Source organism: Penicillium oxalicum, chromosome IV (assembly GCF_001723175.1).
Source record: "Penicillium oxalicum strain HP7-1 chromosome IV, whole genome shotgun sequence".
Lineage (NCBI taxonomy): Eukaryota > Fungi > Ascomycota > Eurotiomycetes > Eurotiales > Aspergillaceae > Penicillium > Penicillium oxalicum.
The window spans coordinates 1240365-1267862 of NC_064653.1; the positions used below are offsets into that span (position 1 = coordinate 1240365).

The window sequence follows — 27498 nt, forward strand, 5'->3', positions numbered from 1 at the left end:
TAATGCCTATCAAAGGACGGGGACTGATTTTCAAGTCATGTCCAGTAGCCATGACAAGCTGCCCAAAACATCAGACTTGATGAAGATGCCAGAAATTCTTTTGTAGTGCGACTGAGTTGGCGTGGAGTAGTGTCAGAACCAGCGAGATGTAAAAAAACACTGTAGGCATCGAGTCGTGACTTTGGACCGAGAGTACGTGATGGATGAATAAGAACAAAGAACAGGCATGTCCTGGAGCTCGCGCCTCATGAATTCTCGCTTGTGCTAGGAGGCTGACGACCGTACGCAGGTTTTGGGTCATTTCTTGTTCAATCGTGTCCTGATATAGTAATTTATAAACAACCCAGTTCGTTTTGAGACATCTCCAACGCCAAAGGCTTAAAGTCCCACGGGTGGCTCAAAGACCAATGAACCATAGCAAAGCATGCCGAAAGCTTCTATCCCGAGCTATGTGTGAGAAGGCCGATGATACTCTCTGTATACATACAGAAGCACATCCCTCATCGAGTCGCTCCACATCTATCATAATGGATATTGAACCGGAATTTAATACCAAATCCATCCAGGCAAGGACGCTCTTCAATCAAATCTTCATCTCTCCACAGAGAACGACATCCTCTCCAAACGGATACCACTGCACATTTTTCAACCTCGCTGCCGACATTGGCTCCCCATCCTCACCCAACCGTCTAGCAGGGGAGACAACAACGCCCCCTTGCCCCAGCCACGTGGGCGCAATCGTCAAAATGACTCGATCTACAAGAGCCATGTAGGACGGCTCCAGTAACGAGTTGATCACCCGGGCACCGCCCTCAATCATCACACTCCGGAGGCCATTTGATCGCAAAACACGAAGCAATCCCCTCCAATCCATGCGGCGACTCCCCGAATCCGAAGACGGAATGTTCATCGTGATGAAACGTCCACCATAAGCTTCCATCAGAGCTGCCTTTTCGGCTGGGGGCTCCTGCACCGTGGTGACAATCCACGGCGCACGACCACGACCCTCTCTGCACATTTGAAACAATTTGCTTCCTTCAGAAAAGTCCCACTTTAATGAAGGATCAATGACGATAGGCCGGGGTTGACCGTGCAAGCCTTCGCCGCCGTAGCCTCCTACCCCGGCGATCCGGCAATTCAGCCCTGGGTCATCGGCCACGGCGGTACCGACGCCGATCAAAATGCCATCATGACGAGATCGCAAGTAGTGGGTCATTGCTTTGGACTGGGGTCCTGACAATGCCGTGCGCGTACCCGGTGCCAAGGACAGTGAAGAATCCAGCGACGTTGCAAACGTGAGGGTTGTAAAGGGCAGATCTGGCCGCGGAGTCGAGCCATCTTGAGGCGGCAAGGAAGGCTCTAAAAAGGTCCTGTCCGATTCTGGAAAATGTAATGCATCTCTACTTGAGCTTGACATGGCCGGATTGATGCGGTTTGTTTTTTTTGTATTTGTTTCCCCAAGTAGCCTGCTTCGTGCGAAATGTAGAGACAGTCAGGTCCAGGAACATTGGTAAGTGGGTTAAAAGTGGACTGCATGCCTTAGGCACTGATATGTTTTCTCCTTGGGAGGTCCATCGAAACGCCCAACTTTATTTGAGTGCCGATCCATGGGACTGAAGAGGGAAGAACGCTCCAGTAATCTTAACACTTCTCCATCCGTAGGATGATTACGGATCTGGTTCATGGCTGGAAAATATTGGTCTTTTTACAAAACAAATAGCTTCCTTTGAAATTGATTCTTACTATTCTCCTTATGGATCTGTTCAGAGGAGGGTGAGGCTTAATTGGGGAAACGCGAACAAGAAGGCTCAGAGAAAGGAAATCGAAAATACAGATATTGAGAACAAGTTCTATTTCACAGTAAAATCAATGTTGCCCAGACATCACTACCCATGGGGATATACTATTGCTCAAAATTGATAGCAGGTGACATGCGACATCCTACCGCACGTGAATGACGCCCTTGGACATACTAAGATCAGCAACGTACATGGCACGCCCATCATCGATGGATTTGCCATTCTTGAAAGCATGGAAGACAATCTTGGATCCGTCTTCGTTAAAGTCAGCGCCTCCCGGCCCGCTCAAGGGTCCCACGTTACTCGAGTCACCCGAGACCAGCAATGGGGCATCGGGACCGTGAACTTTCTGCCAAGGACCAGTAATTTTGCTCGCGACGGCATAGCTGATGTCGTACTTGGGAGTGTTGTACCAGTTCGAGGAAAAGGTGAGATAGTAGGTTCCACCTACTTTGGCAAGACTGGGGGCTTCCACAAGGGGTCCGTCAATCTCGTCGCGGTCGATCAGCTTAATAGGGTCGCCGTCGGGCGTCACGGCGTCCGATTTGAGCTTTTGCAGCATGATTGGAGTCGGGTTGAGCTTGTTGTCCTTGTTCAGGCTGTTGCCATCGATCTTGTAGACAACGTAGTGGATGTTTCCATCTTTGAAGCCATCAGCATCAATGGCTCCACCTTTGTCGACTGGGCAAGCCAGAGGACTCTTCTCCACAGTGTAGGGACCCGTCACTTTGTCTGCAATGGCAGCGCCGATACAGTGTCTGTGGGACCCTTCACTGACAGAGGCTGAAATGTACATGACGAATTTGCCATCATCCTGGAGTAGATGCATCAGCTTCGGAGCGCACAGATTCAGAATGTCAACAATGATGTCGTTTGACTTACACGCTGAATCACATCGGGGGCCCAAATCATAGGATGGCTGTTCACCCAGGATGGGAAGGGACCAGGTACGGGGTCGTGGCCGCGCATCAACTCCCACTTGGAAAAGTCGGTGGAATGCGCCATCTGCACATACACCCCGTTACCACCCGTGGCAAATGCGTAGTAACCATCTTTGGTATGGATCACGGATGGGTCTGCAAAGTTTTCATCAAGGGCAAGAGTGGCGTGGGCAGTTGCAAGGCTGCTCATCATGAGCGCCGAAGCAACTGCGATCTTGTAGATTGAACTCATGGCAGCAGAGTGGACGTGGTGTGACAGAACACACGGAATAATAAGTGAGACCGTCGTCTGTGCGATCAAATGGAATATGCGTCGAGAAACTTGCTCCTTCTGTCAGCCCTCTTATAGATTTTCATCGCCCATGGATGCTGGTTCAGAACTAAACAGCGGCCCTCGATCGTATTGTCCTCTTACGCAGACTCCACATTTGCTATCGACAGTCGATTCTCAGCCCCATTTAAGGCCCCCCCTTCAACAAGTCGATGATGTGTAGCATTCCCCAGACCCCGCGACGATCGGTGTCGGGGGCCAAAACTGAATAAGCAAATCGCTTTGACGCTTTGCGCAGGGGACCTTAGTGACAATGCAAAAAAAATGACTTCATCTTCGGCAGAAAATGTCACCCTGACCGTCTGAGCGGTAAAAGAGATCTAATTTCCGAGTAGAGCAAGCCTCGTGGGGTCTAGCTTTGCTCGAAATGGTCTGGACCTGCAGGCTAATAATAGAAAGCCGTAATGTGAGTGAAAATCGCGTTACATTGCATCAGTTGGAGTAAGCAGAAGCGAGCGCGGATTTGCCAAAAAAAAAAAGAACTGGTTTTATGTTTACAAACGCCTCCATTCCACACAGGACCCGAGAGTGACTTTGTGCAAGAGAGATTTCAGCATCAGCAATCATCGAAAATTCAAAGAAAGGTAAGCTAAGCTCAATTCATCGACATGCTACAATTCAGTAAGAATAGGAATTTGATCGTGGGATGGCGTTTTCCCTTCGACAAAGACGCCATTGTCGATGCTCCAGAATCCGCAGCGAATCAACTCAATTACATACTGCATGGAGCCAAATGGATGTCCAGCCAGCGTGATACGTGTATACACTCACAATGTTATAGTGACTCTTTCACGAGCCCTCCAAAACATGGATCCTCCCAGCCATTTTTTCTGATATCTCCCGTGCTGTCTTTCCAACCCTCTTTAAGTCCTCTTTGAATGAAGCATGAACAACCCGCCAATGTAAAAGATCAACCTTTCGCCCAGGAAAGAGACAGAGAGATACTCAATACTCGATAGCACATAAATCGCAACGTACCTGGAATGATTCCAATCAGACAATCTTATCATAGACTACTGCCACGTCAATGTATAGGTTTTGATTGATATGCCGGGCACACCGTTTGGCTTGGAAGCTATGGGAATGACTGCCCTGCGTATGTGGTTTTCTATGTACAGTCTGCAAATTGAATGGAAATCGAATTGAAAAGCTGCAATGAAGGTGCAGCGATTCAAACAAAGTCGAGTGTTATATTAAAAAAGAAAAGAAAATCTATGTACATGCTTACTATTTTACAGACAGACGCATCACTCGTGCAAAGGAATCAACTTGCAAGCTGATCTCAACACATTTCCAACAGCCTTGAACACCTTTGTACGGCGCTTTCGAGGTTTTTGAAGATGAACCGCCGCTGACCCCGGATCATAGTCCTCGGAGCATGTACCAGTGGGATCATTCAGCGGTTCAAACACGGGGAGGAGTTTGGTTTTGATCCACCGTCTCCGAGAGTGGGTGGTGGATGGGCATGGTGGATTTTCCGTGGCGGTATTCTCCACTTCGGGCATTGTCTGGCCGATTTCTTGCGAACATACCTCTTCTTCTGGCGTGCAGGAGTTCTCTTTCTGTTGCGTGAGGGTATGCGGCGGGTCGGGCGATGGAGGTGATGTGGAGGCGGGTGTTTTTGCTTGTTTCGTCTGGAGATGTGATGGCCGCTGCCATAGACCGTGTGGTGTGTCTATTCCTGAGACCTTTCCACCATGATCGGTCGACTGGATGGGCTGCCACAGACCGGACGACAAACGGGGCTCCGAGACCGGGGATTCCTCGTGATCGGTGCGCATGAAAGGCTGCAGGTCGGATACCAAGGGAGAGCCGGGAAGTATGACTTCGTCTTCACAAGTGAGCGTTGTCAGTCGGAGGCGGGAGGGTGGAAGCTTGGACCGTTGGTCCTTCCTGAGGTCAGGAAAGCACCGGAGGGATGCCTGCTTCTCTTGGTAGATTGTACTCCATTCTACGCGACTGAGCAACACACTTGATTCGACAAAGCCATTTCCAACGGAGAGGTTGGGATTCTGGTATACGACCTTGCTACCGCTGTCAAGCGAGATCACTTCGGAGGAGGCGGAGTGAGACGAGTCGGAGATCCAGAGACCATGTGGAGTGTAGAACTTGGAGACATGGTCTTCTGTGGTGTCCGGTAAGCTGGGGCCCCGGTGCTCGGGGTTGGGATGGGGTCTCTCTTTCAGACTCACCACGATGGGGTCAAGGAATTGGAAAGCTCGTTGCAGGATGCTCTCCACACGAAGGGAGTCGCTCTCCTTGGGGACCTTGGGGCCGCAACGAATGACCCCGAGACACTCGGCCGGCGTCGTGGCACTGGGTTGGTAAACTGGATGACCAAACCAGTTGAAGTGGTGGACCCGGCTGTCGACAGAGGTCACATACTCCCGTCCTCGAAACTCTGCCGTGATCCCCTGCTGCATCCAGTCCTCAGATGTGACCTCCTCGATCAATGGAATGTTGACGAGGACTTGATCATTCACATCTTCCTCGAAAGTGAGAGGAGTTACGGTCTCCATGCTTTCATATTGCGATGAATTCTCGCAGGTGCCGTATGTCGAATCACCACACTCATCCTCGAAGCTCACCTCATCATCCTGGCAGTCCTCACTTTGCATCGGGTCTGCCTCTGAGCAATCTCCTTCGGCTTCCCATGCAGACTGAGGCCGGGCGAGCGTTTCATCCCCGTTGAAACCAGATGGCTGCTGGGCTTGCAGCTCATCCTCCACGTCTTCAGCCCAGTCGAAGCCAAAGTGAAATCTCTCAGAAGAGAGTCTCTCGCCAAGCATTGATGCCATTTTGACTATTGATTTGTGTGAGCAAATAAGTTCCAGCAAAGGAGAGAAAAGACTCGAAACTATCTTCACGAAGTGGGAAATGGAAGCTCGAGGGAGGTGAGAGAAGAATATGGGTTTAAAAAACTCACTTGGAATGATAGAGGTAGCTGATGAGAGTTGAGAATCTTGAAGAAAAAAAGCTTCAAGGTGGTGATCGAGTCTCTCGCAGTGGGTGTGGTGGAGGAAAGAGGGAGTGGAAGAGGAAGATTTTATGGTGGCACGCCAACGAGTTCTAAATGTATCCCATTGTTTGCCCACAACAAAGCACACAGCGCACCCAGCCATTGTTGAGATAACTACCTGGGCAAACGACCCAACAAACAATAGCAAGGTCGTACACGAAGAAAACAGTTACCAGACGCAACCACCGATATGATACTTGCAAAAGACCGGAACGTTCTACTCGGAACCTCATAGCAAACGAGATGCTTTGCCCTCGTAGGTACCAACCAGTGCATTCTTTTTCTTCTCTCCATTTCTCCATGACTTTCGATTCACTTTTCTCTCACTACTAGGCCGAATGCTAGAATCTTCGTGCGGGGGCATCTCTATTGTACCTTGCAAAAGAGTAAAGGCTGAACATCGCCTCTTCCTAGTCATTCCCGTTAACCGGGCGATTGAATGTTATGATATGATGCTCCCGGGGCTGTGGCTGCAAAATTTCCAAGCATACGCACCCTGATCCCGTCAATGACTTTTTTTGTATTATGATATCCTATGGAACCATAACTTAGTTGTGTAGTGGTTCAAGGGAAAGATACTATAACGCTATAGATCATTTAGAGTAATCCACAATGCACCTGACAGCCGATATCTTCGGCATTCAAGCCGAGAGCCCGAGTGATGTCAGGCCCGGCGGGAACCCGGCGGCCATGTGGTGCTTACATAACGTCTTGTCCCCGCCCTGCCCGCCGCACCCACCCGCGGGCAACGGCAGGTCTCCCCGCACGCCGCAGGCTTATCTCTCAATGCTTTCCCCCTCTTAAGCTGCCTTCAATCCAATTTCTGTCATCCATGAACTTGCTCAGAAGGTGTCAACAGCCATTTTTGCTTATACGTCAATTCACTTCCAACCATTGTCGGCCAAGGTCCTGCCTCTACCCTAGCACGCTCTCCACTCACCCCGCGTTTATTCGACGAACCATGGCGTCCGCAATGGCCAAACGCCTCGAGGGCAAGACCATCGTTGTGACAGGTGCCTCATCAGGAATTGGGCGCAGTACAGCCAAGGAATTTGCCCGTTCATCGCCAAACAACCTGAAGCTTATCGTCACGGCGCGGCGTGTGGAGGCTCTGGAGGAGCTCGCGGCCGAGATCAAGGCCGAGGTCGGAGACGGGGTGAAGGTGCTCCCAGTGAAACTGGATGTGAGCAAACCGGAGGAAATCAACAACTTTGTCCCCTCTTTGCCCGCCGAGTTCAAGGAAATTGACGTTCTTGTCAACAATGCGTAAGTCGTGATGCATTCATCCTCCTCGGCCGAGCTTTGAACTAGATGTCATACAAAAGAAATCTCGCAAACGCTAACGTCTTACAGCGGTCTTGTCAAGGGTGTTGCCCAGGCTCCTGAGATTGCGGCTGAGGACATGAACATCATGTTCAACACCAATGTTACCGGTCTGATCAACATGACCCAGGCGATCTTGCCCATCTTCAAGAAGCGGGATGAGGGCGGTCGTGGTGATATCATCAACATTGGAAGTATTGCTGGTCGTGAGCCCTATGCCGGAGGAAGTATTTACTGTGCCACCAAGGCTGCCGTTCGCTCTTTCACCGATGCGTTGCGTAAGGAGTTGATTGCCACGAGGATCCGTGTGATTGAGATCGATCCGGGCCAAGTTGAGACTGTACGTTCTTTCTTCCCATAATGACTTGAACCTTTGCAGGGGCTGATGCAATGACTTCTAGGAGTTCTCTGTCGTCCGATTCTATGGTGACAAGTCTAAGGCCGATGCTGTCTACAAGTGAGTTACTACCGACAGGACATCAACAACAAGATGCGGAACTAATCTAGAGAATCCAGGGGAGTTGAACCTCTGACAGGAGACGATATCGCCGAGGTTGTCGTTTTCGCCGCTAGCCGCCGGGAAAATGTGGTTATTGCTGACACATTGGTCTTCCCCAGCCACCAGGTGAGTGACATTTACCCTCGGCTTCAAGAAAAAAAAACGGGAACGATCTTTCATGGCTAACTTTTCTCTAGGCTGCTGCAGGTGTGATGCACCGCAAGTCCTGATAGAATTGCTCTGCTAGACTTCACCATTCTGGTTATACTGTAATTAAACCGAATAGACAGCCATTCGTACATACGCGTCAGTGCTATTGAGTGCTATTGACATTGTTCAATCATCCCATTGCGTCCAGGTCTAGAATTGAGCTCACTCGGCGCTTCATAGTAAATTTCTTTGGCCCCCATCTGCCCAATTTATGACCTGATCTAGCTCCCAATCGGCTTCAAGGATATTTCCCAGGAGCAGTCTAGGGCTCATATGAAAACAACGGGTCAGGTAGGGAAGACATTAAAGCGCACACCTTTCTCGCTGTGAATTTGACAGTTCCTCCAAGTGTATGACTTGTCTTGAGCCAATGATCGACATTTATCTGGACAGTTGGCCATCACACGAATGCTAAGAAGTCTCGGTATCAATGGATTTCAGTTGACCGGCGTTCCCAGAACCCTGTCAGATGGAATCCAGCCATGGGTCGGCACGGCATTAGCTTATGCGATTCCGGTGAGACTCGCAAATCCAAAATCAGCAAAGGGTAACATGAACATCACGAAGCTTGATGAAGATTTCCACACTGCCGGGCTGCAACCCCTATCTGGATCATTATGTATGGGAGCAGTGCCAAGGTGTGTACTAGCCGTACAGTCAGTCTCAAACGAAGCTCCGAGGTCTTTCTTGTCTGGTCTTTGCCATTTTCAAGAAGCCGATTTGGTTTTTTTGGGGGGAGTTTTTGCTTCAATTTACCCCCAAGCTGCCTAGAAAGTGTGCCTTTGCTCGATTATGATGCTCATGCCACTGCGTCGCTCAAGTGAAGGCCCAAACCCAGAATCCCGCCTCTAACAGCCGATCTTCCTCTATCGACGGTAGTACGACCGCCGTGCAAGAAAGGCTATCAGTCCATTCTTCACGACGGAGTACTATCCACGTATCTGCAGTTATCTTCTCTGTCGCTCTCGCAAAGTGAAATGTGATCGTCGTAGGCCTTGTGCCATTTGTCTGCGTACGGGATTAAGATGTATCTACTCGGCAGTTACCAGTAGAGCCCTTAAATGACCATTTCGACCCATTGACTAACGTGTGCTGCGCTTGATCGATTGGCCGGTCTCAAGGCTCTGGCAAGACACCTTGATACTAAAGAGGTAATCGAAAAGCAAGTATAAGAGTCATCACGAGGGGTTTCTCCCAACGAGGTTACCAAGTTGGACGATCAATCTAGTCAGATAATAGACAATTTGGTCTGCTTATGATCAGTGACACAGCTAATTGCTTTGTGAGCAGCATCTTGTGGGCAAGCTTAGGAGATGAATTTTGGTTTCAAGTCAAGCCCAGTCTAGCGGTTTTCCATCTTGTCGAAAAATGGAAGAGTTATACGACCTGCTTTATTACCTAGTATTAAAGGACGAAGTCATTAAATGTGGTCACGATCTGGTCAGCCATCGACTTCATGGCGTCGCTGGGTTGCAATGCGGCGATTAGAAGGTTCCAAGCTCTTGTGCCGTCTTTGTGGACGCATCATCCACCTATCTCACGATCTGTGGCACTATCTATTAGCTTCGAAATGAGTGTCGCTCCACTTGCATGTATCTTCTTACATGGTAAATCTAGTCACATCTTTCTGCGATGTTGTGATATGGCCCGGCTTTGCGAACCGCAATCCCGAGGTGGTGTTCTTCGCAATTTATTGTTCTACTATAGTCAGTATGGAGTCGAAAAAAAACGCGAATGGACTCTTGATCTCTCTCGAGCAGCGGTAGTCGAGCATCGGTGCCAATTTGCGGTGGAACAAGCCATTGAATGATCCGCACTGATCTTCTGAATACCCAGAATGAGGGGGTTCTAATCCTAGGTGACGTCCTCTTTTTTCTCTTTTTAAACGGCATTGTGGAACGAAGATACGTTCCGTATTGCCTGGTCAATGGCGGTACTTGTCTTCTGTATCGCACAAGCCACGAGACTACACCGGGACAGGGCTTCATCAGGTCTTTACCTGCTGGAGGCCGGGATTCGCCAAAGTTCATGATGGTATATCTATACACTTACTAAAGATCCGCTTCTCCGAGTAATTTAGTTACGAGTCCATTCCAGCACTCGGACCCATGTTCGATACTCGAGCGCCACTCAATATCAACGATAGTGATCTGACTCCTATGAAGATCAAGTTTCCTGCTGTATGTGAGGAATTCACCGAGATAGCATGTTGTCTCATTCGATGTACGGCCATGAGTATTGTATTGAAGACGGTTCACTTGACCTTCGCAAAGCCGCAACCTGGCACGTTGGAACTAGCCGAAAAATACTGTTCATTGCCGAGAAAACTTCTTTAGCAAAGAATCTTCAGCAATAGCTCGAGGGAAGGGATTTCAGGCATTGTGATTATTGATCTAAGTTACCTTTGCCCAGACTTGTGTGCTAGTCACACGTCTCATCACCGCTCGGACTTGGCTGGTGATCTACTATCCACTTCGACAGAAACACAATGGTGCAAATTTGTCTAGTTCAATCCTAGACCAACTGTTCACCACGTAAGTAAAAGCTCTGTAGCTATTAAATCAACAACTCACCAGTACTGTACTTTGATAATGAGCCTTGCACTCGAAGACTTACGTGCAGTGGTTTGCGATGGCTATTGTGCTGTGAGAAATCTACTCGTGGCCTCCGCCACAAGGTTGTGATCTTGCCTGGGAGTAGACTCGAGCCATACACGATAGGTGGAAAATGGAAGAATTCAAAGCCAATATTTGGCGTTCGATACCTAAATCAGCTCATGGTCGAGGCACATCATTTCCGTGCAATTCAAAATTGAAAAATATTTTGTCTACAAACACGCCCTTGCCGGCCACCAGAGGAGATATACCGTTTATGTATTGGACTGGATCCTTCCAAAGATTTATTCGTGAACTGTGCTTCAGATCTAAGGTCTGAAGTGGATTTGAAAGACCACGAGTTCCATTATCATGTTGTTTTCTAGAAAATTTCACTTCTCTATAGATAATATATGATGCGGCACTGAGGGCTGCCAGGTGGAACCTGCAGAAATTGTTCGTCTTCCCACCGAAATTAAGTCATCTATCAATTAAACTCCAGCTCTCTAATTGCAGATTCTTGTCTCGCTACGGTTCCGACAAATTACAAGTGGAGGTTTGCGTAAGCCTCTGGCGACGTGGAGATGAATGCACAAAAGGCAGCCTGGATAGAGAGAGCTGTCCTGGGCGGCCACATGGATGATGCTAGGTCACTGCATTAATGCCTTACTTTTAGGGCATACATATAGTGACCCCCGGACAGTCCCAGAAAGCTCTCTTGAAGAAATGGCTCCCGGCGGGATTCTCTTGCCCACTGGGTCCTGCACTCTCGAGAGTGATTTCACATGGTTCAACGTCGAATCAACCATCAAGCCAGCTCTTTCACGATTGGAGAAAAAAATCTCATCTCCACGGACGTGGTCGATATCATCCAGGATACGGCAGATCGTCCTTGGGCCGTTGTAATTAAGGCGACCGTGCTGGTCGAATATTCGATGCAGTGTAGGGCAACTCATTACAAACTCGTCTTTCTTGCGACCCAATCACCAGATAAACCTGACAGTCCCGAGGACCATAGCTATTGCAGCCTCCTACGTACGTGGGATGGAAGGACCTGCATTTGTTTGGTCTTCTATTCGGAACTGCCAAGGCACGACAATCTAAGAAACATTATGAACGAGATCCACCAGCCTTTTCCGGTCTCCTGAGCGAGGCCCGATTATGACCTTTTTTCGTGATATTTTGTCCCTCATTTTTTGGGGTCTTTTTCCCCCCCCCATTTCCTCTGGTCCCCCTTTTAAAGTTGAAGGTTGAAAATTAGTATCCTGAACTTTGTCCATGCCGCACAAGACATAAACAAAGAAAGATGGGTTGATCGAGAGTATGTGGAAGAGAGCCAACGAGGGCCACTGCTATTGACTGGGGTTCCACGGTGGGCCAGAGAGTCTGGATTCTCGAAATCTCACTTTCATCGAGGGACATCTCGAGTCGAGTGGACAGCATGGAATATTCCGGGCGCGTTCCATGATTCCACATCTGATGGTTCTTTCCCACAATTGTGGAACCCCCCCGTCAATGTTTTCGGAAATCAATAGTCGGTTGCCCCCTATATCTTCATTCTCTTTTGGAAAAGGCCGACCGTACCCAATCAGACGAGGGGGGGGGGGAGGGGTGGCTACACCCTACTGGATTTTGGAGTACCGAATCGCAATCGAATTTTGTGCACTGAACTCTGAGCAGAGAATTGCCCGAGGTCGATTGGAAGGGGGTGGGGGAGGAGAGAAATAACCATGACCATCGAAGGGGTCAGATATGGCCTCGTGCGTCGTCGCAGGGCAGAGGAACAGAGGAAAGCAGAAAAGGGGTAATGAAAAGAATGGAGAGATCGATTTATCTGGAGTAAGTTTGGGAGCTAACCATGGACCGCACCGTTTATGCCCCGTCAAGTCTCTGCCCAAAGCACCTGCGTGATTCTCGTGAACCAGGCGACACCAATCTGGACTGGGCCGACTGCTGCCAGTGCGAGTAGCTTTGACCGAAGGCTGGAGACCAGTACGATGCGAGGTTGTACTTGTGACCTCGCCCGTATATGCTAAGTACGTAGGTAGTAAGAGTGGTACTACTACTACTACTCATAGCGCATAGTAGTAATCAAAACTCATACAAATGTGGCAGGTCTCGGCTGCTTTTGCGACCACCATACGTAAAGATCGTCAACGTACTCTGTTACACCGACCAGAGGTAGAAGTACTCAAGCACTGTCTGTGTGATCCATCCACTAGCAGACGGTCTCCAAGCTCATGCAGGCCCCATCACCAACATGGAACTGCATGGGCAGAGAGGCTTGACACTCCACTCGAGGATGTTCCGTAGCTCTTCTGCCACTCCCTACGATTCCTCAAGCCTCGAGTTAACTACATCTGTAGACGGTCTCCGATCTTTGAATGACATGGATCCCGTCATTCCCCCAGCTAGTCAGCTACTACTGGAAGAGTAAAGTCAAGGCACCACCTCGGAGACTACTAGTAGTATTTTGCCCCCCCTAATTCACGCTCTCGCCATCATCACCCGAGCCGTCGTAAAAGTACCGACTTGGTCGTCTTTGCCCCTGTCTGCAAGACCAATTTTTTTTTGAGTGCTTCTTGTCTGCTCGTTTCTCTTTTCTTTTTTGCTGCAGAATTTCTTCCACCGTCACTCTCTTCTGTCATCCAACCCGCTGCCTTTTTCTCCTCTGCTCTTTCAGCATTCTCCTTTCCTGGTGCCATTGACGCTCCCCCAAACGTACCTCCCCTTTCGCTCTTGACCCTCCCGCCGACCGCTTTCCCCGTGACTAGTGCCACTGCCCGGCACAATTTTCGGGTCGCTCCTGAATCCCTGCGACCGCAAAACAAGTGCCCTCAAGTTGACGAGTTCTCTCCCCCCCCCCTCCATCTCCAGTGACGCCGTCTATAAGCGTTTGCTCCCATTCCTCTTCGTGAAGACGCATCTCTGGCATTCAACTGTGAATCCCTGGATCACCCGCCGGCTCGATCTCTTCTCTAGTCACAATGGCCTCCAAGGTGAGCTACCTTGTTGCGTGTGCCTGACCGCTAGGCGCCTCTCTCCTCCCCCCCCTGCGAGTTTGCTTCGCGAACCCTTTCCTTCAAAATCTCAGGACCACTTGAAAAGTTCGAGTGAATCTCTCTGCGAGTGATGGTTAGGTGGTGGTCGTGCCGTATCAAATACCACTGAGTGCCTTCAATTGCTAACTCCTGTGCCCTGCTCGCTCGTAGTTCCTTCGCGAATATAAGTTGGTAGTGGTTGGTGGTGGTGGTGTCGGAAAGTCGTGTTTGACGATCCAGCTCATTCAAAGTCATTTCGTGGACGAGTACGATCCGACAATTGAAGGTGGGTGGCGCCTTTCGCTTTCTCCGAGCACCTATGGGCTCTATAAGACACGAGATCGGGATCGCTGACCATGCTGGTGTGAGGTGACAGATTCCTACCGCAAGCAGTGCCTTATTGACGATGAGGTCGCTCTCCTGGACGTGCTCGATACGGCCGGTCAAGAAGAGTATTCCGCCATGCGGGAGCAGTACATGCGGACCGGCGAGGGCTTCCTCCTCATCTACTCGATCACTTCGCGTCAATCATTCGAAGAAATCATGACCTTCCAGCAGCAGATCCTGCGTGTCAAGGACAAGGACTATTTCCCCATCATTGTCGTTGGTAACAAGTGTGATTTGGAAAAGGAGCGCGTCGTGTCCTCGGAAGGTACGTATTCACATCTCGAAAGGGCGCCATTTCAACCGAACTTGGGAGTTTTTGGTGGATGAAGACACTCTCGTTGCGATCCTACTTTGGTACTCTACGCATCGATAATAATCAACGAATTGGTCGCTAATTTGTCCTCTTTTTTTTTTTCTTACAGAGGGCGAAGCTCTGGCTCGTCAATTCGGCTGCAAGTTTATCGAGACCTCCGCCAAGTCCCGCATTCACGTGGAAGACGCCTTCTACGACCTCGTCCGTGAGATTCGCCGATACAACAAGGAGATGTCTTCCTACCCCTCCGGTTCGGGCGCTTTCGGGGCCCGTGCCCCCGAGAACAAAATGGAAGTCAGCGAGCCTGGCGAGAGCGGCGGCTGCTGCTCCAAGTGCGTCGTCATGTAAACGAGCCCTCTCATATACCCACGGCCACCTCTGACGAGTCCTCACCCACGTCCTCGAACACCACCCTCAAAAAAAAAGAAATTAATCTCAATTATACTGCACTCGATGTCTCAACATACCATCTTTTATATCGCAACTACGATGCGATCCCGAAGGCGTATCAGGGGCTTTGTGAGGTCAACACCGCGTGTGTTGAGAAAAAATGAATTCAGAAGAACTGGTCAATGAGGGGGGGTTTTGCGAGCTGTGTTTCCTGTCGGGGAGAATCCGAAGCACATCGAACCTTAATATGCGGCGGACGTTGGATCTGGCGCTCTTCCATCTTTCGGCCCATGGAGCAGACATAGCTTGGGGGTCCTTGGCTTGAGTGGGGCCCTCATCAGGATGGCACGAAGGTCATGCTGCCATGGACACTGTGTGGGCGACCGTGTGCATTCCGTCATGCCGAAAGATTGTTTGTTCATTTATTTCTTCCTTGGAGTTGGTGAATCGGGGCTTCGACACGACATGATTTGGCACCATCGCGCAACCACTCGTTGAATATTCCCCTCTTTTTGACGCCAAACCTTGTCTCATGAACATATTGATTCCCCCTTTTTGTTTTGCTTTATCATTCTTTGGCCCTACAATTGCATGTCTCAATTGTTTCGCATCGACGGCCTCCTATTTACTTGCTTTTTATCTTGTGTTGTTTGGTTTCGCGGAAGATTCTTTGCCCGGTTCGACTTCGTCTCTTTGGTTTTTTTTTTCATCCGTGATGTTTCCTCACGTCAAACTTGTTGTCTCTCTTCTGTTTTGGTACCGTGGTGCGGGTCGACATGACCTGTCAATATATATTGCCCTCCAAACGAGGGGGGTTCAGCTCTAATTACCACATCTAAGCGATATTTTCTGATCTTTTTTCTTTGCTCATCTGGTGCAATTCTCAACCTACAACACGCGGGACAAGTACCTACTAAACTACAGGCAACGTTGCCTAGCCCGTCACATCTTGGCCTATTCACTCCATGGAGGTCCCCGCCTCTGGAGAGCTCTATCAATAAAAAGTCGCGGGAAGTTCAGCTGATCTGTTCGCTGTCAGCTTGAAAAGTCCGTCCGATCCCCGCTGGTTCATCCCCGGCTCCACACAGACGGATGAAGTCCGAGAGCATTGACACATCCTTGATACGCCCGGTCTCATTATCCCAAAGTGATGCGATGGTACCTGTTGTGGGCGACCAAAGTCTCCGTGTAATTGTAGTAAGTGCATAAAATTTTTCAAATATGGATTCAGTCTGATGCGAGCCGTGGTGGCTCATCCCTGATCCATCATCTATTGACTGTACACATGTTCCGTATCTGAGGGCGGATCCAATTCGTCTTCCTTTTCGACCAGTTTACCCTCCACGCCAGCTTCAACCTCCGCGACCAGCGAGTCCATGTACTCCTTATCGGCCCCGACCAGGGTCACCGTGTTGCGCTTCTTCCCCCAGCGAGGGTAGCTGCCAACTTTGATGCCATGAGGCTCCACCTTGGCCGCCAATTCCGTCAAGAAGGGCGCGACTGCGCTCTCCGGCAATGGCGTGCTAAACAAGAATCGGAAAGTTCCCTTGCCCTCGGGATCGGTGAGACGGGGAATCAGGTGCGGCTTCAGATTGAGCAGTAGTCGCTCGAACAAACGGGGCACTCCCGGCAAGATGTGTACGTTGCCATTGACCACAGCGATTGGAACCCATAGATCATCAGCCACAAAGAGCGCTTGCGACTCGGCCGGCAGGTTGGGATCGTAAGGAAGTTCGACCATGCGCAACTTGGCGGTCAGCCCCGGGGAAGGAGTTTCCCAGTCGAAGTTGGGTTGTTTGGGATGTGGGCGAGAGAGTCGCTTCATACGCTCGAATGCGGGTTCGTGCAGCTGTAGTGAGAGCCCAAAGGCCTTGGCAATGGATTGATAGGTGATGTCGTCATGGCTATTGGGCCAAGTAGGGAGAGGTTTTAGTCTCGACCGCGCTCTTTGTTTCTCCATCTCCGGCAGCTGTGGACAGAAACGGTGGATGCTTACGTTGGACCAATGCCACCACTTGTGACCACGAAATCGTATTTGGAGCTCATGCGGCGCACGGCCTCCATGATGTCCTCCTCATCATCCGGAATCACCTCGATGCGCTTGAGCTGGATGCCAAGGCCGAAGCAGAATTTGGCCAAATAGGTCGAGTTGGTGTCGACTGTCTGTTGGGGTCCGTCGCCAAACGAGGGTGTTGTCAGCTCAATTGCGGCACCGCCAGAGATTCCCAGGGACAGAACACTCCCACCTTTCCACCGAGCACTTCATCACCGATGATCAGACACGCAGCCGTGTGGATGGTGCTTGCGTTGGAAGCTGATGTCATTGCGAACGGACCAGATCGGCGGGCCAGGGACGAAGTCGGCAGAGTTGGAGAAGCTGCGCGGACGGAACCGAACGGGCGGGCAAGCTGTCGTGTGAGGAGATTCAATCGGTTCAGCATGAAGGAGATGGACTGTTTTGAAGTGAGAGAGTACTATCTGGGAAGGAGGAGAACGCAAAGGGTTGGAAAGTAAAAAAGGCAAGAAGGATCACTGCTGAAGAGAAACCAGGATCTTGCTCTAAAGATCGAACGGGCTACGTGCATCGATCGATCGCGCCGAGGAGCGGAGGGAGCAGGTGGTGGAAAAGTGGGGAAGATGCACTTGGACTGACAGAGACGATCGCGGAATTCCAAACTCCAACTAAACTTATCGCCCCTCTTCAACAAGCCAGAGCTGTGTATATCGACACATCTCTTGCACCGCACATTCGTTCGCCAGCCCTCCGGGTACTTTGATATACACATACCTGAATTTCGTTGCAGCACTGCTGTTCCGTGTTCCTGAAATCCTTGTCGTTTGCTCGGTCAATCGCCCACATCGGTCAATTTCGTCATGGTAAGCTCCCCCCACCTTGTGTCCTGCGCGGTGGGCAGGGCTCGCGGTAGCAAGCTCGTTCTTCAAAGTCATGAAGTAGCAGCTGAAATTTTGCATTCTACAGCCTGGTTTATATTCATTCTCTCCGGAGACGAAGGAGCGACTGCGCAAGTTTCGCTTGAGCTCATCCAGAGCCAAGGAGCCGCAAGCTCAGATTTGTGAGATCCCTGCCCCCCGCTTCAATCCGGACCGTGGAATACATAAGCTCAGAAGAGCCTGATGCGATGATCAGAAAAAAAAAGAAGGCAGTTAGAGTCCTCCACGGAGGACTCTGCTCTGTTCGGGCAGACCTTTGTTGCTGACCTCGAATACCTCCAGACGAGATTGACAAGAATACGGGAGAGATTCGCCCCAAGAATGACGAGACATACACCAACATGATGGATGTAGCCGATGACTTGCCCGAGACTACTCCACAGTTCATTGTTCTCAGCCATCCATTGACCTTGGTGAGTGCTCTTGAAGCCGGATGGGAGTGGGAAAGCTCTTGGTAGCATGGTACTAACGGCAGGATTCCTGAGTTCAGAAAGATGGTCGCCTTTCCGTTCCCTACGTCCTCCTCTACTATAAGCCCGAAAACTGCAAGACCGACACCATGTATCAGTATGCCAACGCGGTCGAGTTGATGCGCACCACGGCCGGAGTGAACCGTCTGATTCCCGTTGAAAGTGAAGATGACGTGATCTCAATTGAGTCGAAGCTGGCTGGCGACGAGTAAGGGCAGAGTCCAAATTGCATGGGGAGACTGGTCTTATTCAAAAGATCACAGTCTCTGACATAAGGGTCCTTTGGTAGGTCAAGTTCCTGCGCCATTCACAAGGGGTACCCTTCAAGGCGCTTTGTTGAAGGACATTGGACTGGGTTCTCGACATCCAGGTTGAACAGACAATTGGACTGCGGGACTCAGTTGTATATTTCTATTCAATGAGTCAGGGGTCTGATGGTTATCTCAAAGGGCTATGGCAATCGGATGAGACCGTCATGACATCTTCAACTTGGCTGGATCCGTGTTTGGTTGATTGTGACGGTGGAGACGAAAGAAACACCGCCGCGACCTTTGATTCTGAATCTTGCCATCTGCCCGAAGATCCCTCATCGGCCCGGGAACCCCTGTTTTGGGGGATCTTTTTTGTAATGAACGTACATATTGCTATCATATACAAGGATTCTTGGATGAAACTTTGCCCCTGCTTCCTCTTCATCAAGAATATCTCTACGTAAAGATGCATTTGCGACTATGTGTATACTTTCCTTGTGTTTCAAGGATCGATTGCTTCACTCCAGAGGGCCTGCTACCGCGAGTTGTCGTAAACCTTGTTCTGCCTAGACGGGTCTACATGATCTCTTGGAAACCCCACCCGCTTCTCTCACACACTCTCTACCTACCCTTCGGTCATTTTTCCTACATAGGACGCCTCAGAAGCGACAATGAGTGACCGGAGGACTTTTTCTATTTGGCCAAAAGGTCACTCACTTACATTAGGTATTCCCCATGTGATCTATAGTATTTGATCTCACTCTTTCATCAACGCTGTCTGTAGTTATCTGGTTACTGCAAAATTAGATATATCAGGCCTAAAGCCTGAACAGACCTGTGAACTTTTGTCCTCTTGTCTCTCAAGGTGGGTGCTCAAAATATTGACCGAAGATTTTTCACCAGCGTATCCCCAAATCTGAGGGCTAATGACATTTCTGATGCCTCGAGTCGGAAAGAGACTGGAGAAATTAGCACTAGAAATCAAACACAGTACGACAAGGAAGATATGGTTATATACATAGGTAAAGATTCGGCATGAATATTTCTATAGAAATTGATGATGCAGCAAGAACCAAGACTGAGTATCTGAGTATATAGAGATGATGGCCTCAGAACGGATCACATGTAAGATTGAAGAGACCGGAATTATCCCTCTCCTAGTGAAAAGCATCAAGTATTTGCCAGCTGGCATCCGCGAGAGTATCCCATCTCTATACCTATCGAGTCTTCCAGATTAGGTTCCCAGATATGCCAAGTGACACAGAAGTAGCCATTCCATTTCGTATGAGGCTCCATGAAAAGGTGGATTTCCAATACGTCAAGACTTTTAGACTTGTCCATTTTGATAGATTTATCATTTGAGGTTTAGTATTGCCCTGTATAGAATGTCCCCGAATACATACCCAGCAAGCAGGTCTCTATCGATCATCTATGTTGCCCCCGTCAGGAACAAGATTGACGAGACCTGGATAACCTTTCAAGGCTGGAAACAGCGCCCACATTTATTGTTGAACAATAAGAACCCCAATGGCGGACGACGGACTATTTTGAACTAGAAATTTTCTACCGGCGCATCCAGACTCAAGGCTGCCCAGGGTTATTGTATGCTCTTTAGGGGTCAACCCCTTCCAAATGTCAATCTCCTATCGGGCACTTCGAGGGTTTCGTTGTCGTTGACGTACTAATAATACCGCAGCCTCCCGCTGTACTAGTATTTGAGATGGAAAAGTGCAAAGGTAGCATACTGCTCTGTGTGCTTTGGTATACGTAGAAGAATATACTTGGTGTTGCTACTTTAATTCTTTTCACATTATGTGTTCAAGTCGTGGGAACAAGCTTTTGCTACTTTATTTTTTTTTTTCATGAACTTCAGTTTTGCTTTTCTTGACTTGCAAGTTGCTCTGCTTTTGCAGAGCATTATAAAGCATCGTAGCAGAGGGTTTTCTAAATGAGTCGTCTAGCAAGGACCCAAAACCAGCTACGCTGATACTGTGAATATGAAATATTTGCGAATTTAAATAGTCGAAACACATTTTCTTCACATCGATGTATACTGTTGGAAAAGATAGGAAGTTGCCGGTTATGTTGGGCATGCATAGCAAAACGCAGTCCGAAACACGTAGGCATGTGCAGTACAGAAAAACCCGGATTCGGACAAATTATTCTAATTCAAAGGATACGTGAGTGAATTGAGGGCCTATAATCTTTGTTGTATGTAAACAGATTCCGACACGCTCTGGTCTTCCGTTTTTGCTTAGTCGAATCCTAATCATCCCGTCTCCCCCCCTCCCCCCTTTACCATCAATGACGGCGGGTCCAAATTCCGGCGGTCTGGATGAAGCACTGACCATCCATGGTGACGGTCTGGACCCGAGCCTTTCTTGACCCAGGCTGCCGGGCCGCCAATCCACAAGTCCGCCGGCCGCATTTACCGAGAGTCTGGTCCCGCAGGAAATTACAACGCATACACAGCAAGCTAAGCGATGTTTCTTACAGGTAAGATTCTGCATGTGAAGTTGGAGAGAATGGTGATGCCGGTGGGGGGAAGAAGAGGTCTGTGGGTGGAACCTCCGTTCAGCTTATTGTCGTAGCGCATCATCTCGTTGGAAAATCGCTACAGCGATCTACAACTTTGCTTTTTATAAGCTGAATGACATGATTCGTGTAAGGACCAGTTTATTATCATGTTTGGTTCCGACAAGATTGCCAAACTCAATCACTCCGAGCCAGAATAAAAATGGCTGAAAAATTGAGCTTCCTCTTTAGGAGGGGGGGGGTTTCCGATCCATCACTCTCGTTCTGTTTCTGGAGCTTGCCGATGGGGTTTGTGGAAAAAGTTCTGTAGATCGTCCTGATTGAGAAAGCTGGACTCGTAGGCTGTCATGTATTCCACACGCCAAAACAGCATGATGCTCTTTATGTGGCTAGCTTGCCCAAGTTCTTCCATTTGTCTTTGTTCAATCGATCTGGAAAAAAATATTGCATCTGATTCGGAACTCTATAGTCCCCACATGACAAAGATTCTTCATGCTGCATCACCGTTGTACTTCAAGACTAATTGATTATGGCCCTTATTTATGATCCAAGCCCGTTGTAAATGCTTGTCGCTGGTATATCCCGTTAAAAGGTTAGTATGGTGAGAGGAGTTGCTTAGCTCTGCAGTAGCGCCCTGTCTAGTGGAATGTGGGAAATGGAGAATGGGACTGATCATGTCATGGATTCCTCAATTCGATGACTTGTCAATGGCCAGCCCCTGCACTCGCCAGACCATCACTGAAAAAGGCTACTGAGTCTGAGGGGGTACCGGTCTCGTTAGTCGCGCCATGTGCGAATATCTCTGGCTTGTTTTGGGGGGAAGGGCCGTTAGGAGTTTATTCACCTAGATGCATCTCGTGATAAGCTAAATCCCAAAGTTCCCTCAATCTGCCGTTGCGCCCGTTAAGCGAGACTCACAGGGCTCCCTTGAATAGATAGACGGTGTCGTCAAGAGCAAGGATGTTGCACCCCCTCCAGTCGCAGCTCAATGTTGACACACACGTAGGACCTGTGTCGAAAAGGGTATCGAGGATTTAATCGATATCTGATGTTCTTTTCCATTAAGCGATCATTTTTATCCAACTATAATTTTGTGTTGAGGATTTAATCCCCCTCCTGTGATTATTTGGTCAAGTTGATGGGGAGTGGTCAAAGCACGGACGTGACACTACCCCCTTGCAACTGTTCGGATCGGTCCCGATGATCGATCAGTACTCTCGGGCACACTAGGCCTCGGGATTTGCTTCACCTTTTGTGGACAAGGTTGCAAATGCCGATTCAAGAATATTGATTGCCCTGCGGAATTGCTTCTTCGCACTTGAATCCGGGCAAGGTATCTTCACAAAATCAGCCATGTCCACAGCAGGCCAATTCAATTTTACAGGGTGAGATTATGCACATCAAAGTACGTACAGCACCTGGGTGCAAATTGGTGGAAGTCCATGGCACACTCTTGGGTGCTTGGGCCACTCATTCTTTCCAACGCTTACTTGGTTCCGGGAGAAATTTCATACACATTGTCTGAGCCCATTCACCTTTACACTTCGCTGATTCCAAATCACCCAACTAAAACCAACTCCAAACCTTCGACCAGGCCACGAGTTCCTCGAGTCTCGGGATGGCGGATAGGCCCACCCTGCTGGGCCCTTCGGGGTTGGTTCCAGGTTGAGCGCGGCAGTGGAGACTGGGGACAGGAGGCAGAGTCTAATGGCCGCCGGGCCGGCCGTCATTGGCGTGCGGAGACTGACCCACCTGCCAGACGGAGATGAACCACCGATGTCCCGGCGCGCGATTCCCAAGCTGTCTGCCTTGGGGATCGTCCCAAAAGACGATCCCATGGCTGATACACCTCGTTCATGCGCTTTTCTTTTCTTTACTTTTCTTTTCTTTTTTTTTGCGAGGGGTACGTGAGCCAGTGACCTTGCGTCGAGTCACAATCATTGCCCTTCATGGTCAGACAAGTTTTCGCTCCTGCTTGATTCATGACCTGGACTTTCAGACAAACAAGTGGACGACTGCTTTTTTTTTTTGCGCAACGATCAAATTATAAGGAAAGGTACGTTTAGTAAAGTGTCTAAATTTACCGTCAAATGCACGGGCTTTAATGGGGTCATTCGACCCCTGCGCTCATTTTTTGCCCTTCTCCTCGCTTCATAGCGCCACAGACCTCGTACCGTACAATACAGCCATCGCATTGCATTGTTGCGCTGGTCCTCTCTCGCCATCGCTGCACATCAACCCACTCGACCCGGACTGTCGGGTTCAGGTGGGAGGCGAAGAAAGAGACGTGACAGACCTCTTCACTTCGCGCACGGCCATCAGCAAGTTGGCTGGAGGACGTCTCGGCGCAGGTGTTTTTTTTTTGAAGTATTGACGGTAATTCATGAGGGTGCTTGCAAGCCATGTGTCTTCAACGGCTGCTCTCAGTCAAGGATACGTATATCACCACAGAGCATTGACGACACTATCGTCCAGTACAGTCCATTACTCCAGACTCGGCATGGATCCACCTCTCCAATTGACCCGGTATACTTCCACGCTCCGGACCTCCGTACCATCCAAAGAAGCAATGACTGCAGTGCCACCCTCCGTACAACCTGCACCCAAACTCTCGGGTCCACGGTGCATTACTGAATGATCCACCCTTTCTGCAAGAGGTATGCACAGGTAGTCTCAATTTCTCCCCATCCTATTGAATACACATCATGAATGCGATCTTCCAAATGCGTACTGTTCCATGCCTCGTCTCCTCAAATCTCTGTTCAAAATCGAGATGGTCAATCACCTTAGTTGAGCTTCGAATCTTGACCCTCAATCGGGCACATAACCGGGAGACATTCCTTGTCCGCTGGCGGGAGTGGAGAGGGGACTTATCGTTGACGGTATTCGATGTACTGTGCTGTAAAATCTATACAACTGCTCATCTCTCAGCCAGTCGACGATCAACATAACAAAGACTGCGTATTATTTTCCCACGTCCCCTGTCCATTTGGGCCGGGTGCCGGAAATTTGAACCAAGCGCGGATGACAGCAGACAATAGGTTGAAAACCTGGGACTGGGCGCCATCGACGGAAGCTGTCCATGCCGCATGAATGACACGGGTCATAGTCTCGGAACCTTGTTTATACCGCTGTCACCCGCCAAAAGTCCGCGGCCTTTTCCATGCTTATGTTCTGGTAATTCCTAATATTCCCCTCTTCAGACAAAGTGTGGTCATCCAGACATTTATTTTAGTCTCGGTCCCCCTCTTTCTTCCATCGGAGTTGCTTCCTTCCGAGCTCTCTACCCCTCAGCGTCTGCCTTGTAATCGGGTGTCCAGCCTCCTGGTTCTCAATCCCAACTCCACGGGTCGAAGGATTTCCAAGAGAACCATTGCCGGTTTTGCTCCAAGCACTCCCTCCTCCACGAAGTCGAAACCGAGTCAGCTCCAAAGACTCCACATTCACACTCCGTCTTCTACATCTACCCGATTTCCGTCTGGAGTACTTCCTTAATTGACTGTCACTCACTACCACCCCCAAATCTGATTGTGGGATTCCCGACCGGGGCGAACGCAAACACAATCCAGTGCCACCCACACGATACGCTCAGCGGCTTGACCCGCAGAAATATCGCATCATCATGTCATCGCAAACACAGGAAGACGAGCCCGAGGGCCTGTTCATGTACCTTCAGCGCATGAAGACGGCCCTGCTTTCGCGTTCCGATTCAGACAACCAACCTGGGGCCGCTGCACCCGAATCTATTGCTTTCGAGTCGCCGTCAAACTCGCCAGTATCGTATGCGACCCCGTTTTCCTTCCTTCCTTTCTTTCCATATCTTTGTCAAGCGGGTTCAAAACCTGTCAAGCTTTCAATTACCATGTCAACTCATCTCCTCACCATTTCTAATGCATCACATTTTAGTTTTTCCATCGCGCCCGCGGCCGAGTCAACCCCGCCCAGCACCGAGTACACCGGGGCCATCGATCGCAGCACCACTCAACGAGAAAGAGCACGCGTTCTCCTGGCCAGATATGGACTGAATCTGGAGCCGGAGGGATTGAAACCACTGCCCGACATTAAATTTCCTCGAGTCAACAGAACAATTCTTATCCGAGTACGGCGCACCTGTCACCGCTGCCAGACTGTGTTCGGCCCGAACACCGTCTGCATCAACTGTCAACACCCACGATGCAAGAATTGCCCACGGTTCCCTACCAAAAATGAAGGCACTGATGAGAGCCTCTATATGAACCGTACTCGAATTGCTGAGATCTGTGCCCGTCGGCCAGCCACGCTGCCGATGACACCGCATCTCAAGTTCACCGGCAACCCCGCGGCGCCTTTGACGATGCAATCTCCCACCGGTGGATCTGATCATGTTCGGAAACCAGTTGTCCAGCGTGTCCGACGCATGTGCCATGCATGCGACACTACGTTTAAGCCTGGCACCACGGAATGTGCTTCTTGTGCTCATGTGCGCTGCAAAAAGTGCCCGCGCGATCCGCACAATCCTGAAAAATACCCTAATGGGTATCCTGGCGATGCGGAGCCGTCAATACGCAAGCCGGAGCGGACATTCAGAAAACCGCGACAAAGAGTGCATTATATCTGCCACGTATGTAAAACCGATTTCAACAAGGGGGCAAGTACATGTGGCAAATGCGGCCAGGCCAAGTGTGCGGAAACTGTCCGAAATCCGTATGTGACAATCCCCATTTTCATTTTCGTTTTCTCCCCCAAAAGGTTGTTGTTCCGAGAATGCACAATTAGTTGCTGACCTGTTTGAATAGACCGAAAAGAACAGGCGCAGATTTGGATTTGAGAATTATGAGGAGCGTGGAAGAGAAGATGGCCATTTTGAGATTCACCGACACATAGCCTTTGGACTTTGCTTTCCCTGTTGGATCCCGGCATATTTCATCGGTATAATAGCAGGTTTTTACCCAAGGCCCTTTCTACCCCCCGCGTCATATGGATTTTTTCTATCGAACGACTCTCTTCAATCTCAACGCTGTTGGCCGGTGATGATGGGGCCGCTTTCCCAAGAATTTACTAAGCTTCCTTGTCGTAGCACAAACTTGCAAATGCTAGTAGGTTTGATGTGTACCTTATCCTCGTATAACTATCGAGTTTGACAAGCAGGCTCTGCGGTACTAATCTATTTAGTCATAGAAATCGGCAAAGATGGGTTGGAATCCCGGGTCAATATGCAACAACCTCGTGTATCCCCCACACTGAAGACCCCGACCGATATTATTCTCTTGAGAGCGACTAACTTTGAGCGTTCATAAGCATATATCAATGAAGCCAGACCTATAAAAAGTTCACTACAAGATGACGTTTGTCTAGACTCCAGAAACAAGAGCTCCATGTATGGTATGGTATTGAACGCGGACAAAACGTCTTTTCAACCAGAACAAGTATGCTAGATAATCGTAGCAGAGTGATTAACTCTCCCGATCATGAGCTAGTGCAGTGGCATTTGTAAAACTACGATCACCAAATCCATTAGGATCCAGGGGAGTCAGAATTGACCGGGTTGTCCCCCCCCCTCCCCCACTTCTGAACGGCGTTGATTCCCCATTGAGCCGATCGGGATTTGCTAAGCGCTGTGGTTTGAAATTGGCACCTGGATGATCGAATATGTCACGAAGAAAGCCACTTGGTGACTGCCGCATTGTGCATTTGCGATCCTTTTACACTCCACCAAAAGACGCCACTATGTGAATAAGTGTTTAATAAGTGCTTGATGACGTCGGAGCTGGATAGGCTTGCTTCGTGCTGCAATTTCGGCGGAAATTGCTAACTCTGTCAACTTTCGTGGGACTCGTTCCCGTCTCCTATGCATATCTTGAACTCAGAATGAGTCTGGCACGAGGAGAAGAAATTGGACGTCTGCTTGCAAAATAGGTATACACCTACTTGCATGGGTGATGGCCTCTTTTGCCACGAGCTGTCTGAGGTAGAATGTATTTAATATCCCTCAGCCTTTATTGGATATTAAAATGAATATCTAACTTGTTTTGCATAGAGGATGGCTCATCAATTGATCATGAGCTAAGAATTTTTGGCACTTTAAAGGTAATGATCAACGTAGGAAATAGAGGGTGTGAATTGATGAATAGAGATGAGTTGCTAGTCCTATGGGATCTACAGTAGGAAATCAGGTGCGCAGGGGGAGTATACTGTAGTAGGCTAGTAGGCAGCACACACCTGTGGCAATATGTTATGTGCCTGTGTACTGTATACTTTCGGACCGAGCCGTTAGGGAGTGGGCTGGTCTGACCTTTGCTAGAGAGAAACATATGAATCAGAGCATCTATCAGAGGCGAATGGATCCGAGTATGAGGAGGTGATGGATTCCAGTGGGAAATCACTAATTACGATTGTGGTTCTGTGGATCTACGCAGATCCTCCCGACCGGGGGTTTTTTTTGCCACTGACAACCACGACATGAA

At 49.4% G+C, this 27498-nt stretch overlaps 8 protein-coding genes across 8 annotated transcripts; 4 read left to right on the top strand and 4 right to left on the bottom strand.

Moving 5' to 3' along the window:
• Window positions 1–583: 583 nt before the first annotated feature.
• POX_d05217 (2,5-diamino-6-ribosylamino-4(3H)-pyrimidinone 5'-phosphate reductase) lies at window positions 584–2972 on the bottom strand (the record flags this gene model as incomplete). Its single annotated transcript, XM_050114066.1, has 3 exons — window positions 584–1359; window positions 1974–2613; window positions 2682–2972. 3 exons carry the CDS (start codon window positions 2970–2972, stop codon window positions 584–586), a joined length of 1707 nt encoding a protein of 568 aa, XP_049969017.1.
• Window positions 2973–4318: 1346 nt separating this feature from the next.
• On the bottom strand, window positions 4319–5869 carry POX_d05218 (uncharacterized protein; the record flags this gene model as incomplete). The annotated part of the gene is made up of 1 exon (XM_050114067.1): window positions 4319–5869. One exon carries the CDS (start codon window positions 5867–5869, stop codon window positions 4319–4321), a length of 1551 nt encoding a protein of 516 aa, XP_049969018.1.
• A 1182-nt stretch (window positions 5870–7051) lies between these two features.
• Window positions 7052–8142, top strand: POX_d05219 (NADP-dependent 3-hydroxy acid dehydrogenase; the record flags this gene model as incomplete). The annotated part of the gene is made up of 5 exons (XM_050114068.1): window positions 7052–7356; window positions 7444–7753; window positions 7815–7870; window positions 7930–8038; window positions 8110–8142. The coding sequence occupies 5 exons, from the start codon at window positions 7052–7054 to the stop codon at window positions 8140–8142; spliced, it is 813 nt and encodes a 270-aa protein (XP_049969019.1).
• Window positions 8143–13220: 5078 nt separating this feature from the next.
• Window positions 13221–13421, bottom strand: POX_d05220 (uncharacterized protein; the record flags this gene model as incomplete). The annotated part of the gene is made up of 1 exon (XM_050114069.1): window positions 13221–13421. One exon carries the CDS (start codon window positions 13419–13421, stop codon window positions 13221–13223), a length of 201 nt encoding a protein of 66 aa, XP_049969020.1.
• Window positions 13422–13703: 282 nt separating this feature from the next.
• Window positions 13704–14805, top strand: POX_d05221 (Ras-like protein; the record flags this gene model as incomplete). Its single annotated transcript, XM_050114070.1, has 4 exons — window positions 13704–13715; window positions 13929–14043; window positions 14134–14409; window positions 14567–14805. 4 exons carry the CDS (start codon window positions 13704–13706, stop codon window positions 14803–14805), a joined length of 642 nt encoding a protein of 213 aa, XP_049969021.1.
• A 1312-nt stretch (window positions 14806–16117) lies between these two features.
• POX_d05222 (uncharacterized protein) lies at window positions 16118–17288 on the bottom strand (the record flags this gene model as incomplete). The annotated part of the gene is made up of 3 exons (XM_050114071.1): window positions 16118–16751; window positions 16844–17010; window positions 17094–17288. 3 exons carry the CDS (start codon window positions 17286–17288, stop codon window positions 16118–16120), a joined length of 996 nt encoding a protein of 331 aa, XP_049969022.1.
• A 433-nt stretch (window positions 17289–17721) lies between these two features.
• On the top strand, window positions 17722–18481 carry POX_d05223 (uncharacterized protein; the record flags this gene model as incomplete). The annotated part of the gene is made up of 4 exons (XM_050114072.1): window positions 17722–17724; window positions 17828–17921; window positions 18082–18212; window positions 18290–18481. 4 exons carry the CDS (start codon window positions 17722–17724, stop codon window positions 18479–18481), a joined length of 420 nt encoding a protein of 139 aa, XP_049969023.1.
• Window positions 18482–24677: 6196 nt separating this feature from the next.
• On the top strand, window positions 24678–25918 carry POX_d05224 (uncharacterized protein; the record flags this gene model as incomplete). The annotated part of the gene is made up of 3 exons (XM_050114073.1): window positions 24678–24835; window positions 24962–25738; window positions 25831–25918. The coding sequence occupies 3 exons, from the start codon at window positions 24678–24680 to the stop codon at window positions 25916–25918; spliced, it is 1023 nt and encodes a 340-aa protein (XP_049969024.1).
• Window positions 25919–27498: the final 1580 nt, after the last annotated feature.